Source organism: Leucoraja erinacea, chromosome 5, assembly GCF_028641065.1.
Source record: "Leucoraja erinacea ecotype New England chromosome 5, Leri_hhj_1, whole genome shotgun sequence".
NCBI lineage: Eukaryota > Metazoa > Chordata > Chondrichthyes > Rajiformes > Rajidae > Leucoraja > Leucoraja erinaceus.
The window spans coordinates 74,499,012-74,518,402 of NC_073381.1; the positions used below are offsets into that span (position 1 = coordinate 74,499,012).

Here is a 19,391-nt window from a genome sequence, read left to right on the forward strand (position 1 = left end):
GTTTATGCTAATCTACCATCATCGTGAAGGTACTTTAAAATATCGAACAATAATATACTGCATCCAGTACTGCCTCTTTGTGAGGCTACCATTTAAAAACTGATGTGGAAAAAATGACAAAGTTAAATATTTGGCATTGGTTTTACATAATATCTATTTGCTCTCACCCTTGTCCCTGTCCTAGATATCATGATGTCGCAATTCACTCTAAATGTACCATTTTCCTCCCTTCAATTTCCCTCTTACACAGTTCCTTCTGAAACACACTGATCTCCTAAGAAGGTGATGCGAAATTCCTCTGAAACCCGTGAAGTTTAATAAGAAATACAAGTAATTCTTCAGCAGATCAATTACAATAGATTAAACGAACATACATGTCCATAATAGTTGATGACTTGCTCTCTTAAGTCTGCCCCACCATTCAATATATGGATCTCACTGAAACCTTTGATAGACACAATGTGCTGGAGTAACTCAGCAGGACAGGCAGCATCTCTGGAGAGAAGGAATTGGTGACGTTTTGGGTCATTTGAAGAAGGGTCTCGACCTGAAACGTCACTTCTCTCCAGAGATGCTGCCTGTCCCACTGAGTTGCTCCAGTGTTTTGTGTCTATCTTTGCCATATCTGGTTTCACCCTTGAGATATTCCTATTCTAACCCTAGCCAATCCCTCTCTAATACCTAAAACAAACTTCCTAAATGTCAAACCAAATACAACTGCAGATGTTGGAAATCTCAAATAGAAATAGGAAATGCTGAAAAAACACAGCAGGTCTAGATAGCAAATGCAGATGAAGAATCAGTCTGTGTTTTATATCTATGGCCAATGTCAGAACTGAGAAAATGGACAGATAAAATGTAAAGACAAGGAAGTGCAGATGCTGGTTTATACAAGGTGCTGGAATAATTCAGCAGGTCAGGCAGCATCTCTGGGGGAATAGGATAGGGACAGTGGACTGTAAATATTTAACGGGCAGCTCATCAAAGGACTCTGACACTGCCTGGCTTTAGGTTTCTCCAATGTACTATCAAATTATCCCATCACTGAACACTTAAAAGATAGTTTTCTATCAGTGCTAAAGTGTACAAAACTCCTGTTAGGATTTTGCTTCTGTAAATCTCTGGATGTGGTAACAGATCAAACACAAAAGGATAGATATTAGTTTGGTGATAAATTGCCAAGAGGTTTGACAATTCATTCAGGCCAAGGCAAGATCCATTTATGAGGATAGTGAAAACAAAATGTTGGTGACATTTTGTGATAGAGTGAGAATTGAAGGAACCAATACAAGATAAATTACTTTAGAAACAGAAAACAACAAAGTTAGAGATTAAAGATAAACACAAAGTGCTGAAGTAACTCTTCAAATGGGCAGCATCTCTGGACAGAATGGATAGGTGATATTTCAGGTCAGAACACTTCTTCAATCTGAAGTCTGATGAAGGGTTCCAAGCCAAAACCTTTTTCTCCACTGATGCTGCCTGACTAGCCGAGTTACTCCAGAACTTTGTGTCTATCTTTGGTAATAACCAGCAGCTGCACTTCCTTCTCAGAGTTTGGGATTAACCCGCAAAAGTCCAATCATAGGTCCCACCTTTCTTGTACTTTTTCACACATCAATCTTTTAACCTGCGCAGTGAAACCGAGTGTCATCCCTTGGATGCTATCCCATCTACACGTCTGACATCATTATGTTGCTCATTGGTGCGTACATGTTGCATTTGTCAAGGCTACATTGCGTATGAGATCTTTATCACCAATTCAGAGGGAGCTTGGCAGCATTGTACATTCAAGAGAGCTGCAGTTGTAGATCAACTTCCTTGGCATGGCTATACAGTAAATAAAGGTCCTGAAATGAATCTAATCCGCAGGGTGAAATTTGTTATTCCTTCCATTGTTTCACAATGTTTATCCAGTTTAAACTTCTCCCCTCCTCTATTGCTCTTTCAGATATGTGAACACGTCATCTATATCACAAGATTGTCAACGAGATTAAGAAATGCTAATTTATAAAGGAGTACAAAATATTTGAGGGTCCAATCAACTGACAGGGGCTTACAGCTCCTAACAGTGCATTTATCAGATATCTCAAGAAAACAAATATTCTGGGAAAACAGCTTTTCACCTAGGTTTCATCTGGAAACAATAATTTAACATATGCCTACATGTGCTGCAAGATGTGCACTTGTTATGAAAAGCTACTGGTGGCAGCTTTGATTGTAGCTGTGAGGAGAAAAAATACACCACACACATTGTCAAAGCTGAACCAATGATCAATTTAGTCCAAGTGGTGCAATAACGAACACGGCAGTACTCCAATCTGCTTTTTAACCATTTACATGCTGGTAAACAATCAAGGAGGGGGAGGGCATTGGCAGAATGCATTTTAGAACTTGCCATTATCAGAAAATACTGAAGGATATTCTTGATTTTCAATAGAAGGCAATTCAAACTGAAGGAGGGTGATTTATTGATGCAATGATGATGTTATTGCTATAATGGAGGTAAGCGCTGGTAAGGGAGAATCCAAGAAACAGATTCACGATAACTATGAGCGTAAACTGCAATTGCTGGTTTAGTCAAAAGAACACAGAGTGGTGGAGTAACTCAAAGGGTCTCTGGAGCATATAGATAGGTGACGTTTCAGGTCAGTGCCCTTCTTCAGACTGTTGCCTGTTCTGTCTGAAAGGTCTCGACCCAAAACGGTATCCATCCGTGTTCTCTAGAGATGCTGGCTGACCCACTGAGTAACTCCAGCATTTTGTGTCCTCAGAGTAACTATGACTTTAATTTATATATCTAACGAAATGCAAAAGGTCAAAGAGCAACAGGCAGCATTGTAGCAGAGACACTGCACAAATGTTAACTTCAGCCCATCCACACGTGTTGGCACTGGGTGGATGGGAATGGATCTAATGTCCCATTTAGTGAAGACATTTCAAAATTAACTTTTTTTTATTGTGCAAGCACTATCATTATAATCTCAAAGATTTAAGTTATCCAGCAAAGCCTAATTAGTTGTGGTCTATCAGAAAGTGTCAGTACATTCATTTTCATTTAACGAATATGGATCAATGATGTTTTATTGTCACGTACGCACTGCAGGACGTACTCAGAATGTCACCAGAATGTGCACCTAAGATAGCAATGACATGGCAACCTGACGGAAGAAGGAAAAGAGGCCGATCAAAACTCACATGGAGGCGAACATTCCAGAAGGATTTGGAAGCCCGGGACGCAAATGGTGGAAGACGTCGCACATAACCGAACAGAATGGCAAAAGCTTGCTGTGCAACGCACTCAGTGTGGGAGGAACTAAGTCTAAGTCTAAGTGCACTGCACAGTGAAATTCTTTTTGCAGATATCACACATGCACAAGTCACCATATTTTGGTATCATTTATAATAATCCCACGTGCTTCATCTCAAGTTAAACCTGTCATTTTATTTTTCAAGTCGTCCTGCTTGTTCTGCTATCCAGTGGGGCGGAACATTTGTAGCCCGTCTGCCCTGGACCATGATGTTTATTACTACTACAGGATTCTGGTTCACAAGTACATAAAAACATGGGCTGCAACATGGCGCAGCTGGTAGAGCTGCTGCTCCACAACGCCAGCAAGCAAGGTTCAATCCTTACCTCGGGTGCTGTGTGGAGTTTGCATGTTCTGCTGGTTGCTCTGGTTTCTTCGCACACCACAAAGATATGCAGGTTACTGGGTTAATTGGCCACTGTAAATTGCTGCTAGTGTGTCGGTATAAACCACCAACTGTAGTTCCTTCCTGCAAATATTTATTGCTGAGCAAAATGGCATGATACACATAAAGCTGCAAAAGGCAAAGGGCCTGTCCCACTTTCACAACCTAATTCACAACCTTTTTTACTCGTGGACATTTTTCATCAGGCTAGAAAAACGCCCCAACCTACTTGATGCCACGAGTACCTACAACTAGCATCACGACCTACCTACGACCTACCTACGACCTCGTGACAACCATGCTGCGAGTACGAGTCAAGGGCAAACTCGGCAAAGGTCGTGAATTAGGTCGTGAAAGTGGGACAGGCCCTTAACTTTCTGCATAATAAACATATTTTGAGTGACATGCAGGCACTTTTGTATTTGAAGCTATTTCATTAGATGAAACGTCAGGGTGTTGGAAAAATTGAACGTGACCAGACACAAAGTAAAAGATATTTAAGGAGAGAAGTCTCTTTCAAATTTCATTCTTCTACCATATTCTTCAGGTGAAATTCAAAAGAGAAAATCGTGAGCATTGAAACAGACTTTAAACAGGCGTCAGGCTGTGAATGGAAAACAGATTTACAAATGGATTAATACTATGCTTAAGGGAATAATATTATTCCCTTAAGCGCGGTCACTGATTCAAATGTCAGATGGAAATTGTGATGATCCTCAGAACTTACAGACGCAATTCGACATAATTTTTTTAAGCACGTATAAAAAAAGGTAGATATATTTCATACCAACAGAACACACGTAGCTTCGACAGCTGCAGGCTAAAAAACGAGTGGACTACCAAATAGGTTACTCAGTAGAACAAGGAACAGCAATGTTAACATACCAACAAAAGACACAAAATGCTGGAGTAACTCAGCGGGTCAGGCAACATCCTTGGATAACATGGGTGGGTAGTAACTCAGCAGGTCAGGCAACATCCTTGGATAACATGGATGGGTATCATTTGGAGACAGGATCGTTCTTCAGATCCACTTGCTCCAGCCAGGGCAGTCTGCAGGTCCCCTATAACTGAGCAACTTTTTCCACACAGAGGGTGGTGGGTATATGGCATGAGCTGTCAGAGGAGTTTGTTGAGGCAGATACTATAACAACATTTAAAAGACTTTTGGACAGGTACATGGATAAGAAAGGTTTAGAGGGAAATAGGCCAAATATGAACAGGTGGGATATGTAGATGGAGCATGTGTGGGATAGAACTACAGTCGTGTAGGAAAGAACTGCAGATGCTGGTTTAAATCGAAGGTAGACAAGAGTCTCAACCCGAAAGGTCACCCATTCCTATTCTCCTGAGATGCTGCCTGTCCTGCTTAGTTACTCCAGCATTTTGTGTCTACCATGGAACTACAGATGCTGGTTTAACCGAAGATAGACACAAAATGCTGGAATAACTAAGCAGGACAGGCAGCATCTCTGGAGAGAGGCATGGGTGACATTTTGGGTCGAGACCCTTCTTTAGACGTGGGTATCGACGCAAAACGGCACCCATTTATTGTCTCTAGTGAAGTTGGGGCATCTTAGTTGGCATGGGCAAGTTGGGCCAAAGGGCCCGTTTCCATGCTGTATAACTCTATGGCTCTGTGAGACACAAGGGACTGCAGATGCTGGAAGTTTGTGCAAAAAGCAAATGCAGGAAGTCAGCAGGTCAGGCAACAACTGTGGAGTGAAATGTACAGACGTTTTCAGGTTGGGACCCATCTTCAGGACTGGATTCATAGCTTGGCCTCAGATAGACAATAATCGATAACCATATGAAGGTGTAGTTTCTGGTGGTCAAGCCTTGTTTGAAAACCATGCAAAAAATAAAATAAGAAAAGGGTTCAACCCAAAACCTCACCTTTCAAGAGTCTGAAGAAGTGTCCTGACCTGAAACATCACCTGTCCATTTTCTCCACAGTTCCTGTCTGACCTGCTGGGTTACTCCCATCACTCTGTGTCTTAAAAAAACCCCATGCAGCTTGACTTTGGAAGATTGTTTTAATAAATCAACATTAACACCAGACAAGTCCATGTTCGAACAGTAGCTGAAATTAAATTTACTGAGTATCACCTATTTCGAATGATTAATTAATAAGGGGAAAAAAACTTAGAACTAGGGTTGATCGTTACTAATTCATTCATCACACCAACACAGAATTAAACCATTACTCGTGATATTTTAGATTAAGCAGTTTACAGAATCTATTTAACAAAGCGTGAAAGCTGAAACTGAAACCAATAGAAAAGGTACAACATCAGGAGCATGATGAAAAGCAGATGGGAGTGAAATTCATGACCTGGGGCAAACTCAGACAATTTGCAAAGACAATTCTCCTGTATCCTCAGCTTTGATGCCACTCAGAGTTCAACTATATCTTTATAACATATGTTTTTCCACAGTGCACAATGGATTAAGGGGCAGGCAGTTACAGGTCATGTTACAATCAAGCCCTTAAGCCGCACATCCACACCTTTGTCTCCTCTTCATTAATAAATAATACCATAAACTGTGACAAGAGGATGATTATTATTTTTTAAACATAGAACCACAGATAATAGGTGCAGGAGTAGGCCATTCGGCCCCAAGCCATCAGCGCCATTCTATATGATCATGGTTGATCATCCAAAAATCAGTATGCCATTCCTGCTTTCTCCCCATAGCCATTGATTCATGTAGCCCTAAGAGCTAAATCTAACTCTTTCTTGAAAACATCCAGTGAATTGGCCTCCACTACCTTCTGTGGCAGAGAATTCAACAGATACACAACTCTCTGGGTGAAAGTTTTTCCTCATCTCAGTCCTAAATGGCCTACCCCTTATTCGTAAAATCACCATAACACGTACAGTTCCAGTCAGATTTGTCTAAAATTGTCCAATAGTCTACCCCAGTTACAATACAATAATACAATACAATACCATTTATTTGTCATTTGACCCTCACATGAGGTTCAAACGAAATTTGGTTTCTGCAGTCATACAAGAAAAGAACCAAGACACACACCAACACAATTTACACAAACATCCATCACAGTGAATCTCCTCACTGTGATGGAAGGCAAAGTCTTGTCTCTCCCCTGCACTCCATTCTTCTCCCGACGTCAAAGTCAAAGCCCCCGGCGGGCGCTAGCAAGTCTGCAGCCATTTAAAGCCACGCCGGGCGATGTAGGGCCCTGCTCCGTGTATTGATGTTGGAGCCCCCGGCGGGCGCTAACAAGTCCGCGGCAATTTAAAGCCGCGCCGGGCGATGTAAGGCCCTGCTACAGGTCACTCTCAACCCCGCAATTCGAGCGGGAGAAGTCGCCGTTGTCGGTGCCCCGCAAAGCGGTCTCCCAGCGGGGACTCGCGAGCTCCCGGTGTCACCATCCACCGGAGTCGGGTCGCAGCCGCGCGCCACCACAGCTCTCCACGCTCCGAAGCCGGGCAGCTCCACGATGGTAGGTCCGCAGCTCCGCAGGCTCCGTGACTTGAGCCCCCAGGTCGTTCTGGTTGGAGGCCGCTCCACGGTGCTAGGCCCCAACGACAACGGAGACCCGACAGAGAAAAAGTCGGGTCTCCGTGCAGGGAAGAGATTTTAAAGTTCCCCCCACACATACACATTTAAAAGCCCACTACAAACTATACCCTTAACGGGACAAAAAAAAAAAAACACAGACAGACTGCAGAGGCCGCTGCGACGTCGGTCGCGCCGCCCACAACAACAAGTGATATTAACTACTAACTCGTATTATCAGCGGCAATTAATAGATGGTGCAGAATATGTAGGAAATTCATTAATACTGCTGGACTATTTCTGTCCAATAACTTCCATAAATATACATACAATAAATTTGTACCATGTAACGTGATACCTTCTCACATTCAATCAGATTTGAAAAATAAAGCATTGGGAAATTACAATAAAATATGGGTAGATAATCCTCAGATGCAAAACTGCTGGAAAAGATCTCAAGGTCTAATACATCATTGTAGAAAAACATCCAAATGTTGCAGTGGTAGAGTTGCTGTTTTACAGCGCCAGAGACCTGGGCTCAATCCTGATAACAGGTGCTGTTTGTATGGAATTTGTGACCACATGGGTGCTCCAGTTTCCTCCCACACTCCAGAGACGTGCAGGTTTGTAGGTTAATTGGCTTTGGTAAATATTGTAAATTATCCCTAGTGTGTCGGATAGTGCTGGTTTTCGGGGTGATCACTGGTCGACATGGATTCAATGGGCCCAATGACCAGTTTCCACAATGCATCGCTAAAGTCTAAAACAAAGTCTAGTCTAATCCAATAACCATTGGGCTAGAGTTTTATCATCAGTAGGGCAAAAGAATAATAGAAGAGTTCATAAGTTCATCAGTTCTAGGAGCAGAATTAGGCCATTCAGTTCATCAAATCTACTCCGCCATTCAATCATAGGTGATCTACCTTTCCTTCTCAACCCCATTATCCTGCCTTCTCCCCATAACCCCTGACACCCGTATTAATCAAGCATCTATCAATCTCCACCTTAAAAATATCCATTGATTTGGCTAGAAATTCCTCCTCATCTCCTTTCTAAAGATACTTCCTTTTACTCTGAGACTATGCTCTCTGGTCCTGGACTCTCGCACTAGTGGAAACATCTTCTCCACTTCCACTCTATCCAGGCCTTTCACTATTCGAGAATGGGGAATAAGAGAAAGGGGAGATCGAGAAGGGTTTAAGAAGGAACTGCAGATGCTGGAAAATTGAAGGTAGACAAAAAAGCTGGAGAAACTCAGCGGGTGCAGCAGCATCTATGGAGCAAAGGAAATAGGCAACGTTTCGGGCCGAAACCCTTCTTCAGACGGATCGAAAAGGGTATTTGAAGCCTTTGTGAATATTAGGAAGGATGACCGTTTTGCGATTTAGAAGCATTAAGGAAATCATGAAAGTGTGCTTTGAAGGACTGCTGGAGTTCAATACGAAAGCTAAAGATATAATTGTTGGGGTTTGGGAGGGCTGGCAGGAGATACTTCCCACAAGGATGCACCGATTTAGAGTGGCCTCAGTTATAATATACGTAATCTCCAGTACATCCAAGATCCACTTGCACCATGCACAATTTAATTTACATTACCTCTAATCAAGGAGATCTATACGTTTTCAATCTATGGACAATTTGTCAGGCCACATATTTTTGCCAAAAAGTATTTTGTTTCGTTTAGTTTAGAGAGACAGCGCGGGAACAGGCCGATCCTCGCACATTAACACTATCCTATACACAATAGGGACAATTTACATTTATACCAAGCCAACTAACTTACAAACCTGTACATCTTTGGAGTGTGGGAGGAAACCAAAGATCTCGGAGAAAAACCCATGTGGTCACGGGGAGAACGTACAGCAAACGCTGTAAGGCAGCGACTCTACCGCTGCATCACTATGCCCCCCTAAATATTTTATTTCTAAAATATATTTAAATTCCAAAAGTTTAAAGGAAGTTAGAGTTGCAGAGAACCTTATGTTTATCACACTTATATACGTCATTGGAAAACCCTGACTTTGCAGAAGAATTTCAAATGCCTTAAAATCCATATTCAATTAATCATCCTTTCCTTTCAAGAAATCAAAGCAAATATGAGGTTGATTGTATTCTTGTATGCTTGTATTCACTGGAGTTTAGAAGGATGCGGGGGGGGGGGGCTAATTGAAACATATACAATTATAAAAGGACTGGACAAGCTAGACGCAGGAAAAATGTTCCCAATGTTGGGTGAGTCCAGAACCAGGGGCCACAGTCTTAGAATAAAGGGGAGGCCATTTAAGACTGAGGTGAGAAAAAAACTTTTTCACCCAGATAGTTGTGAATTTGTGGAATTCCCTGCCACAGAGGACAGTGGAGGCCAAATCACTGGATGGATTTAAGAGAGTTAGATAGAGCTCTAAGGGCTAGTGGAATCAAGGGTTATTGATTGGGGGCGATCAGCCATGATTGCAATGAATGGCGGTGCAGGCTCGAAGGGCCGAATGGCCTTCTCCTGCACCTATTTTCTATGTCTATGTTTGTATGATTAATTTTTAACAAACTCATAACAATTAATATTTTGTTCTTCAAAAACACTTCAGAGAAGCCTGACAGATGGATAATCTAAAGCTTGTTCATACTCACAAAAATATTTGGCTGAAACAAAGAATGCACATTTGAGATAGATATTTGTTTCTGAAACAGCAACTCTGCAAACCTGGCGCCATCATGTGGTATAAGCCAAGCAATGCATCCCAAAAGCAAAGTTGTGAGATTTAGCAACTTACATTTGTTATTCACCATCAAGTCAATTGAATTTTGAGTGTAGAGGCCTTTATCCTGCCTAGATAAAAGATCAGTTCCTATTCCTCAAGCTTTCGATGTGTAACATAACAGGAACAGCACTTATTTCCTGTCTGGGCATATCGAAGTGGTGTGGCCTCAATATTGAATTAAATCATTTCAGAATAACCTGCTTTTCATATTACAGGTGCACAACCTTTTATACGGTGTTCCGGAAACCGAAAACCTCCGAAAACCGGCCATTTTTTCCAGGATGTCATCGGCACACCAAAGCTCGCGTTTGGCGCCAAACTTGACCCGAAACGACCCACGGTCAACCCAGGTCTGTACTACTGTAGCGGCTGCCTCCTCCCCGGAGACCGGGGAGACACTTAAACATCTGTAAATCATTGCTTAAATGTTAGTCAGTTAGTTTGGAGGGCTTTTATGTGAAGGGGGGGTTGAAGGGGTAAACTTTAATTTTAGTCCCCTACCTGGTCGGAGAGACGGGGAGCGGTCAATGCCTTACCGGGTCGCCGTGCAGTAAGCTCCGCAGCGCTGTGGCCGCTCAACATACAGCTGGGGCTGCGGGCGGCGCCGGTTGTAGCTCCGACCCCGGCAACTCTACCCCTGGCTGCGAGGCGCTCCAAATCCACCGCCGCCCGCGGCCGGACGCCCCCCACCCCAGCTCCGCAAATGTTGGGAGTCGGCGGCGTCGCAGCGCTGGGATACCAGCGGGGAGCGGGCAATGCCTTACCGGGTCGCTGTGCGGTAAGCTCCAGGGCGCGGAGGCCGCCTTCTCCCAACATTCGCGGAGCTGGGGCCGCGGGCGGCGCTGGATTTGGAGCGCCTCGCAGCCAGGGGTAGAGTTGCCGGGGTCGGAGCTACAACCGACGCCGCCCGCGACCGGACGGAGCCCCCAGCTCCGCGATGTTGGGAGTCGCCGACCAGTTAGGGGACTAAGAATTAAAGTTTCCCCCTAAAGTTTCTCCCACCCCACCACCACCACATAAAATCCCTCCAAACTAACTGACTAACATTTATGCAATGATTTACAATGATTCCCCGGTCTCCGGGGAGGAGGCAGTCGCTCCAGACTTTTCAAGCCGCCCGCGCTACCTACCTAATCTACGCTAAAAATCTTCCATTCAGAAATCCGAAAATGTCCGAAATCCGACAAGTGTCTGGTCCCAAGGCTTTCGGATAAAAGGTTGTGCACCTGTAGTGCCTTGTCTAGCCAGATCCAATGCGTTCATCCACATTAACTCAGTCTTTCTCTCTCCACCGATGTTTAGTCATTTCTTGGGTCTCTCTGCACTCTCTTTTGATTCAGATTTCCAGCAACAGCTCGATTCAGCTACTGTTCAAATATATTGTTATTGTTTTTAATTCAATAACCATGTTATCTATTAACTAGATGGCTTAGAAAGCATTGACGGTCCTGGTTTTAACCCAATGACAGAGATCGAGTCTCTCTACCTCATACTCTCTCTGCAACTTCCAATGAAGGGTCAACGACTTGAAACATCAATGTCATCGATTGCTCTTACAGAAAGCATATGGCCAACAGACACTCTATCTTTCCCATCCCACCATCAGTCCAAACCAGTTATATAATTCCATACAACGCCTCCACTGGTACTTGTGAATAGACACAAAATGCTGGAGTAACTCAGCGGGACAGGAAGTGATTCTGGAGAGAAGGAATGGGTGACGTTTCTGTCTGCGCTCAGCGGCACCGCCATTGCGGCTCCCAGCGCGGGCCACCTTGCGTCACCACGCCTGGGCGCCGCAGCCATGGGCCCGGGAGGTACCGGAGATGAAGGAAGTGCAGGCCGGTTGATTATGGGGGAAAAAAATACGCCTGCGGGCCAGATGATTTCGGGCTACGGGCCGCATCCACCCAGAGGCCATAGGTTGCCAACCCCTGCTCTACAGAATGCTGCATGATCTGCTCAGTATTTCTATCCTCTGTTGCTTTTTGATATTAATAGTAAGATTAAACGAGTACTTACCAGTGCGAAGTTTGATCTGTATTTTATGAGGAGTTACGATGAGGGATTACGTGAAGAACCCGCTCAGTGCGCAGGTGCGGCATACTTCGAAGCAGCGGTGTGGAATCACAGATAGACACAATATTTGAAGTAAACATAGTAAAGATTAAGGAGACATCAGTTTACTAGTTTGATCTATGTAATGAGGGTGGGAGCGGAGGGCACGTAATCCCTCATCGTAACTCCTCATAAAATACAGATCAAACTTCGCACTGGTAAGTACTCGTTTAATCTTACTATTTTACTTCGGAGTCACGTGAGTGACTACGTGAAGATTTCAAAGGTCTGTGATTTCAAACCGTGTAACAGTTTTATTTCACTCACTGCCGAAGTTCTTGAGGGAGGAAGTGTTATCGTAATCAACCAATGGATCTGCTTTCACAAGAAACAGAAAGGTATTTATTAACAATAACAACATAAATAGCTCCCCTGAGCTTAAATTAAATGTTTGCAGTTTGTAATATTCTGTCTGCAATTAAGTCAGGCTTTATCAACGGTTTACAATAAAAATATTCTGAACGTCGTTTCCCTCGACCATCCTGCCGTATTGAGAATGTGGTCAACCGGGACGTCCATTCGTTCAGCTGCCGATATCGATGCTGCCCTAATGGAATGGGATTTAAATGTATTATTGTCTATTGCGGCAGCTTTCAGTACCTGTTTGAGCCACCTTGAAGTGGTTTGGCTCGTTACCCCGTCTTGGGGTTTCTTGTGGTTGATCCATAGGGCTTTTTCTCTCCCTCTGAGATTGTGGGTTGTGTCTATATATTGTTGTAGATGGGTCACCACACTCAACCTAGACTCTGGTGAACTGGCGGTAATATGCCCAATTTGAATTCAATTTTGTATCCACTAATACTGTTGAGTATATATTTGTTATTTGTGACAGTACCCCATGCTTTTTTAAAACAAGTGTAAATGCCCCCCAGTTAGTAGAGCACCCTTATTTTGTGTAAGCTGGCAGGAACCAGACTACCTACCTCCATGTTCATTGTTTCTTCATGAAGGCTCTGTTTTGCTGGTATGCTGGTGCTGTCGGTGGGGCGGCGCATTTTCCCTGGGGTCCGCTCCGGGCCCATGTCTTAAAAAAGACCTTTGGGGGTAATAAGCAGCGGTCCCCGAGCTTTCACCAGTCCTTGGATGTGGGTGTTGACTGGTGGATGCCGAGGGGTGCTGCCAGCTGGGTGTTGGATGAGATGTCCTGCTCGTTCCCGGGCCTGCCCTCATGAGGCCCACAGGTTTAGCTGCCTCTCTTTCCGCTGCAGCGGTTTTGCATAGCCCCGCATATTTGGGGTTGAGGGCAGGTCTTATATTGTCCTGCCTTAGATTGTTGATCTCATATTGTGTATTGCACATTAGTGCTAATACTCCTGTTGGCAGGTGGTCATGTTAGTATGTTCCGTGGAAACGAGCAAAGGCGGTGATTTCGATGTTAGGAGCTTCAGAATTCGCTGCTTTTTTAGCTCTTGACTGCGAATCTGCTGACCCAGCTGCCTCCAGATTTGACCGTTGACACTCTTTACTTTTAGTGCCTCTCAATTCTCTGGCGCTGTACTCTTCTAAAGCTTCTAGAAAGGCCGTCTCCTGCAGGGCTTTGTTGGAAAGATGGTTGATACTGGCTGCCATCTGGGTTCCAGTAGTCTTCCTGCGCGTGGAGGTGCCATATAGTGGCCCACGACACCCAGCAGCTCTTCATGATCCTGCTCCCCTGGCATACTCCTGCTCTCGTCCGCCTGCCCTTATTGTAGACCAGCCCAGCCCTGGTCTCCCTTGCTAGCCTCAAAAGAGGGAGCAGAGGGGTACTGTAAATATTGTGGAGGAGGCATATGCCCTACCTCCGTGAGATCGTTTTTCCTGAGGTTTGGTCTTATACCCCTCCTCTTTGACCAGCCTAGCTCTGGTCCCATCAATCCCTCGACAAGGGAGATGGCTAGTGCAATAGCACTGGGGTGGGAGTGTTAGCTCCCTTGGCATTCAGCCAGTGACCCCTCGTCTTTCTGGAGTTTGTTAGCTCCATGACCTCCTCTGTCTTGGGGAGACAGACATACTTGTTTTTTGCTGTCTCCAGCCTGTTTCCAGAGCTTGAGGAAAGTTGGTTCTGTAGAACCTGTATTTTTGGTAAGGTTTGTCTTACCTGTTGATAGAGGCTGCCTGCCGTTTTCGGGCGGCATTCTAGCGGTTCCCGGGCGGCGATTCTCCTTGTCGGGAGTCTGCAGGGGTTGCCGGTCGGGTTTTAAATTTCCCTCCGGTCCGCTGCTGTTAATCAAACAGCTGTTCAGCGGACCGGCATCAGCGCAGCTCCCTGTCAGAGGTCCGCAGCGTGTGCGGTCCCGTTTACGCCTATCCACCTCCACTGTCGGCTCCTTCGCTGGAGTCGAACGGGGGCCGCTTCCTCTGCTGCTTTGCTCCCCCTGGAGCAAAAAACCACAAGGCCCGATTAAGGTAAGTACTTACCTAACGTTCCTTATTTCAGGCTAGTTGCAGGAGCGCCCGACTCCCGTCTAGGCCGCCGTTGCACAGCTGGACGTAATGCCGCACCTGCGCACTGAGCGGGTTCTTCACGTAGTCACTCACGTGACTCCGAAGTAAAATTAATGTTCGGGCTCTAATCATGTTTAAAATAGCATCAAAAGCCTATTCTTGTTAAACCTATTGTGTTCCCGATGTTAGGGAAGTCCAGGACAAGGGGTCACAGCTTAAGGATAAGGGGGAAATCCTTTAAAACCGAGATGAGAAGAACTTTTTTCACACAGAGAGTGGTGAATCTCTGGAACTCTCTGCCACAGAGGGTAGTTGAGGCCAGTTCATTGGCTATATTTAAGAGGGCGTTAGATGTGGCCTTTGTGGCTAAGGGGATCAGAGGGTATGGAGAGAAGGCAGGTACAGGATACTGAGTTGGATGATCAGCCATGATCATATTGAATGGCGGTGCAGGCTCGAAGGGCCGAATGGCCTACTCCTGCACCTAATTTCTATGTTTCTATGTATTGGTGTGCAAAAGGATTACGGCATTAAAAAAAGTAAAGAATTCAAGGATGTAATAAAAATTAGATTATGTTCAAACAGTTTTGTCTCCTTGAAACCCAAAGAAATGTAACCAACTTTGAACACAGCTACATTGGCGAATAATTTCCCATTTTAAATAAAATATGCAAGTAAAAAGTTTAATTCCAAATAAGTAGTAGATCTTCTTCAGAGTCTGAAGAAGGATCCCGACCAGAAACATCACCTATCCCTGTCCTTCTAAAATGCTGTCTAACCCGCTGAGTTACTCCAGCACTTTGTTTTAGCTGATCGTCATTATTGATACTAGCACATTGTATTGCAGTGACATTACACATGATTTATACTACACAAAATTGCTGCAACTACAACTTACATATCATCTATATTATAATATCATATTTCAACAGATAAACACTTTCTTTAAACATTTCCAAACATTTTTCCAGAGGGGTGAAGTGTTGGGATCCGGAATCCGAGTTGCATATCATATAAATATTTAAATATATATACGTAATGAACAAATATGTACCTGCAGCTGAGGCAAAGCAGCCTGGTATATGCGGTGACCAGATCGTGCTGTAAATCACACTTTCATGTCCCCGAAATGTAGAAAGAGATTCTTTTACCAATGGGTCCCACTACAGAAAATAAAAGCACTGATCAATTTCTCCATACCAGACATAATTAAGACAAATGTACAATTCCCACACTCTATATATGTACAATGTCAGAGAATCTGAGGCTAGAGTTCAAATGAAAGGCCTTTATTTGGTAAAATGAGTTTAGCAATTGTTTTTGGACCATTTTGAAACAAGAATGACAGGAAATCCATGTGTGATAAACAACTTTAGAAATGGAAGCTTCTTTAAAATGTATAATGACGGTCCACAACAAATCTTCAAGGAAAGGTATTGAACGGATCTTTCAGCCAAACGGCTGTCTTGTTTAATAAAGCAACTATTAGCTTTGGAAAGAAACATAGAAAGTAAGTGCAGGAGTAGGCCATTCGGCCCTTCGAGCCAACAACGCCATTCAATATGATCATGGCTGAGCATCCAAAATCAGTATCCCGTCCCTGCTTTTTCCCCATATCCCTTGATACCGTTATCCCTAAGAGCTAAATCTTGAAAACATCTAGTGAATTGGCCCCCACTGCCTTCTGTGGCAAAGAATTCCACAGATTCACAACTGGGTGAAAAAGTTTTTCCTCATCTCAGTACAAGATAAATTCTAGTTATAGCCAGTAAAGCTTATTTTACCAATTTATTTGCTGTAGCTAGAATTCATCTTGTACTAAATATAAGCTTCTTTTACCAACTATGTTTAGGAAGAAATCTAATGTCTGTGTTCAGGATTGTGGTGAATCGTACATCACTTTCGGTTATGTTGCTTTTTCGTTGTTCCATCTCAAATAAACCCACATAATGGTCCAAAGCCAATGCTTTCTGAAATCAAGAGGAGTTCATGTGGTAGCACATGGCACAATCCTATTACCTGCTAACTGAGTGTAGGTTCCTTTATATTATATAGGTTTAAATTTATTATTGTCACATATATTGAAATACGGTGAAAACCTTTTAGTTTAGTTTATACAGCACAATAACAGGCCCTTCGGCCCAACGAATCTGCGCCAACCAGCGATTCCCGTACACTAGCACAATCCTATGCACTTGCTGAAATTTACAGAAGCTAATTAACCTATAAACCTGTACGTCTTTGGAATGTCGGAGGAAACCGGAGTACATGGAGAAAACTCATGCGGTCACGGGGAGAACACACAATCTCCATACAGACGGCACCCGTAGTTAGGCTCAAACTCAGGTCTCTGGAGCTGTAGAGGAGCAATTCTACTGCTGTGCACCGTGCCGAATATTATGCAAACAGATTAGACAATACTACACATGAATATAAGTATAAAAGGTAGAGCAAAGAGTACAGAATATAGTATCTCGACATTAAAGTGTAACAACTCCATAGGAAAAAGTCCAACATCTGAAATGAGGTGGGTTGGTAAATCGGGACTGCCCTGGCTTAGAGAATCTTACTAGACTAAGTGGGACCCGTTGGGTCCCAGCATCACACGGGATGGCTGGTCCCCCAACGTAATATTCCAACTATCCACCAATTCCAATATTGGTGGCCAGTGGGAGGGGAGGCTTTCTGAGGGGCTAGTATGGGTGTTGTGCGCTGAAGGGACTGTTTTCCAGAGGGCTAGTATGGACATTCAAGCAGGGTGCAAGGGCACCAAATTCAAGTACAGTTTCATACCATTTCAAGCAGGGTGCAAGGCCACTAAAGAAAGCAAGTTGTGACCTCACCCTCCCACATCTTGCAGAGACCGAGTCACTTCCGGGTTTTATAGTACCTCCCCCCTCCCAGCAGAAGGGGCGTGGCTTTCATGGCGTGAATGACAGGAGAGAGAATCTCAACATTTTTTAAACACTAATAACTCTTTTATTTTTCATCGATGGGAAAAATCCTCGGCACCTGATGAGCGGAGGGGGACTCTGAGTAAGATGGCCAAAAATCACAGCCGTACGTAGTAGCGCTTTTTCTAAAATCAATATAAAGCGCAAACAGGAAGTGGTCAAGATTAGACTTTTGATTATATAGAAGGCAAGGCAGCTCTAATTGGGCAAGGCAGTCTAATTGGGCAAGGCAGCTCTAATTGGGCAAGGCAGCTCTAATTGGGCAAGGCAGCTCTAATTAGGCAAGGCAGCTCTAATTGGGCAAGGCAGCTCTAATTGGGCAAGGCAGCTCTAATTGGGCAAGGCAGCTCTAATTGGGCAAGACAGCTCTAATTGGGCAAGGCAGCTCTAATTTGGCAAGGCAGCTCTAATTGGGCAAGGCAGCTCTAATTGGGCAAGGCAGCTCTAATTGGGCAAGGCAGCTCTAATTGGGCAAGGCAGCTCTAATTGGGCAAGGCAGCTCTAATTAGACAAGGCAGCTCTAATTGGGCAAGGCAGCTCTAGTTGGGCAAGGCAGCTCTAGTTGGGCAAGGCAGCTCTAATTTGGCAAGGCAGCTCTAGTTAGGCAAGGCAGCTCTAGTTAGGCAAGGCAGCTTAGGCAAGGCAGCTCTAGTTAGGCAAGGCAACTCTCATTAGGCAAGGCAGCTCTAATTAGGCAAGGCAGCTCTAATTAGGCAAGGCAGCTCTAATTAGGCAAGGCAGCTCTAATTAGGCAAGGCAGCTCGCTTTAGCACTTTCAAAACCGAAGGCAAGGCAGCTTGCTTTAGCACTTTCAAAACCAAAGGCAAGGCAGCTTGCTTTAGCACTTTCAAAACCAAAGGCAAGGCAACTCGCTTTAGCAATTTCAAAACCAAAGGCAACACAGCTTTAGCACTTTCAAATCAAAACACACTTTTGCATTTCCAAACTACATTTTCAAACCACATTAAGGGCAATGACAGGTCAGTAAAACCACTCACAGTTTAGTAAACATGTGTTCAGTGTTATTCACAGCTAAGACTGAGAATTGTGACCTCTCGCTCCCCCATCTTGCAGAGGCACCTCTACACTTCCAGGTTTTATAGTCCCTCCGGAAGGGGCGTGAACATCAGGAGAGAGAATCTCAATATTTTTTAAACACTAATAACTTATTTTTTTTATCAATGGCAAAAATCCGCTTGTCCTGCGCAGCGGAGGGGGACTTTGAGTAAGATGGCCACAAATCACAGCCATAAGTGGCAGCGTTTTATCTAAAATCAATATACAGAGCAACAGGAAGTGGTCAAGATCAGACTTTTAGTAATATAGATAGATTGTAACAAGATCAAATTGTTGAGGTCCTTCTGCAGTTGTACATGGCTCTGGTGAGACCACACTTGGAATATTGCATGCAGTTTTGGTCTCCTAATTGGAGGAAGGTCAATCTTGCTATTGAGGGACTGCAGCATACGTTCACCAGGTTAATTCCCAGGATGGCGGGACTGACATGATGAAAGAATGGGTCAACTGAGCTTGTATTCACTGGAATTTACAAGGATAAGAAGGGATCTTATAGAAACTAAAAATTCTTAAGGAATTGAGAGTAAGGAATAGCACCTTTGCAAGAAGCAGGGTGGGATGAAGTGTAGACCAGATAACTGTGAGAGTCCATAGGTTTGTAGTGGACGTCAGTCGATAGTCTGCCCCGTGATGGAGACATGGATCAAAAAAGTTGAGAAGTCTGACGAGGTAATTGATTTACTCCAGCACTTTGTCCATTAAAGTCGGAATGGGTATCAAGGAGAGGGGTGGGGGGGTAGGAACAGTGGTTGTGGTGGGATTAGAACGTGGAGGTGCTGGTATACCCATTAACCTCCTGCCCTTGCTTACAGCAATGGTCATGACTTGAAGTTCT

The 19,391-nt window shown here is 44.1% G+C and overlaps 1 protein-coding gene across 2 annotated transcripts in view; it reads right to left on the reverse strand.

The window, feature by feature from the left end:
• Positions 1 to 19,391, reverse strand: part of pex7 (peroxisomal biogenesis factor 7) — a 76,097-nt gene that overhangs the window by 36,798 nt on the left and 19,908 nt on the right. For both annotated transcript variants that reach the window (XM_055635922.1, XM_055635921.1), the window contains exon 5: positions 15,580 to 15,688. In XM_055635922.1, coding sequence (XP_055491897.1) covers positions 15,580 to 15,688 — 109 coding nt within the window. The remainder of the gene's footprint in view (positions 1 to 15,579; positions 15,689 to 19,391) is intronic.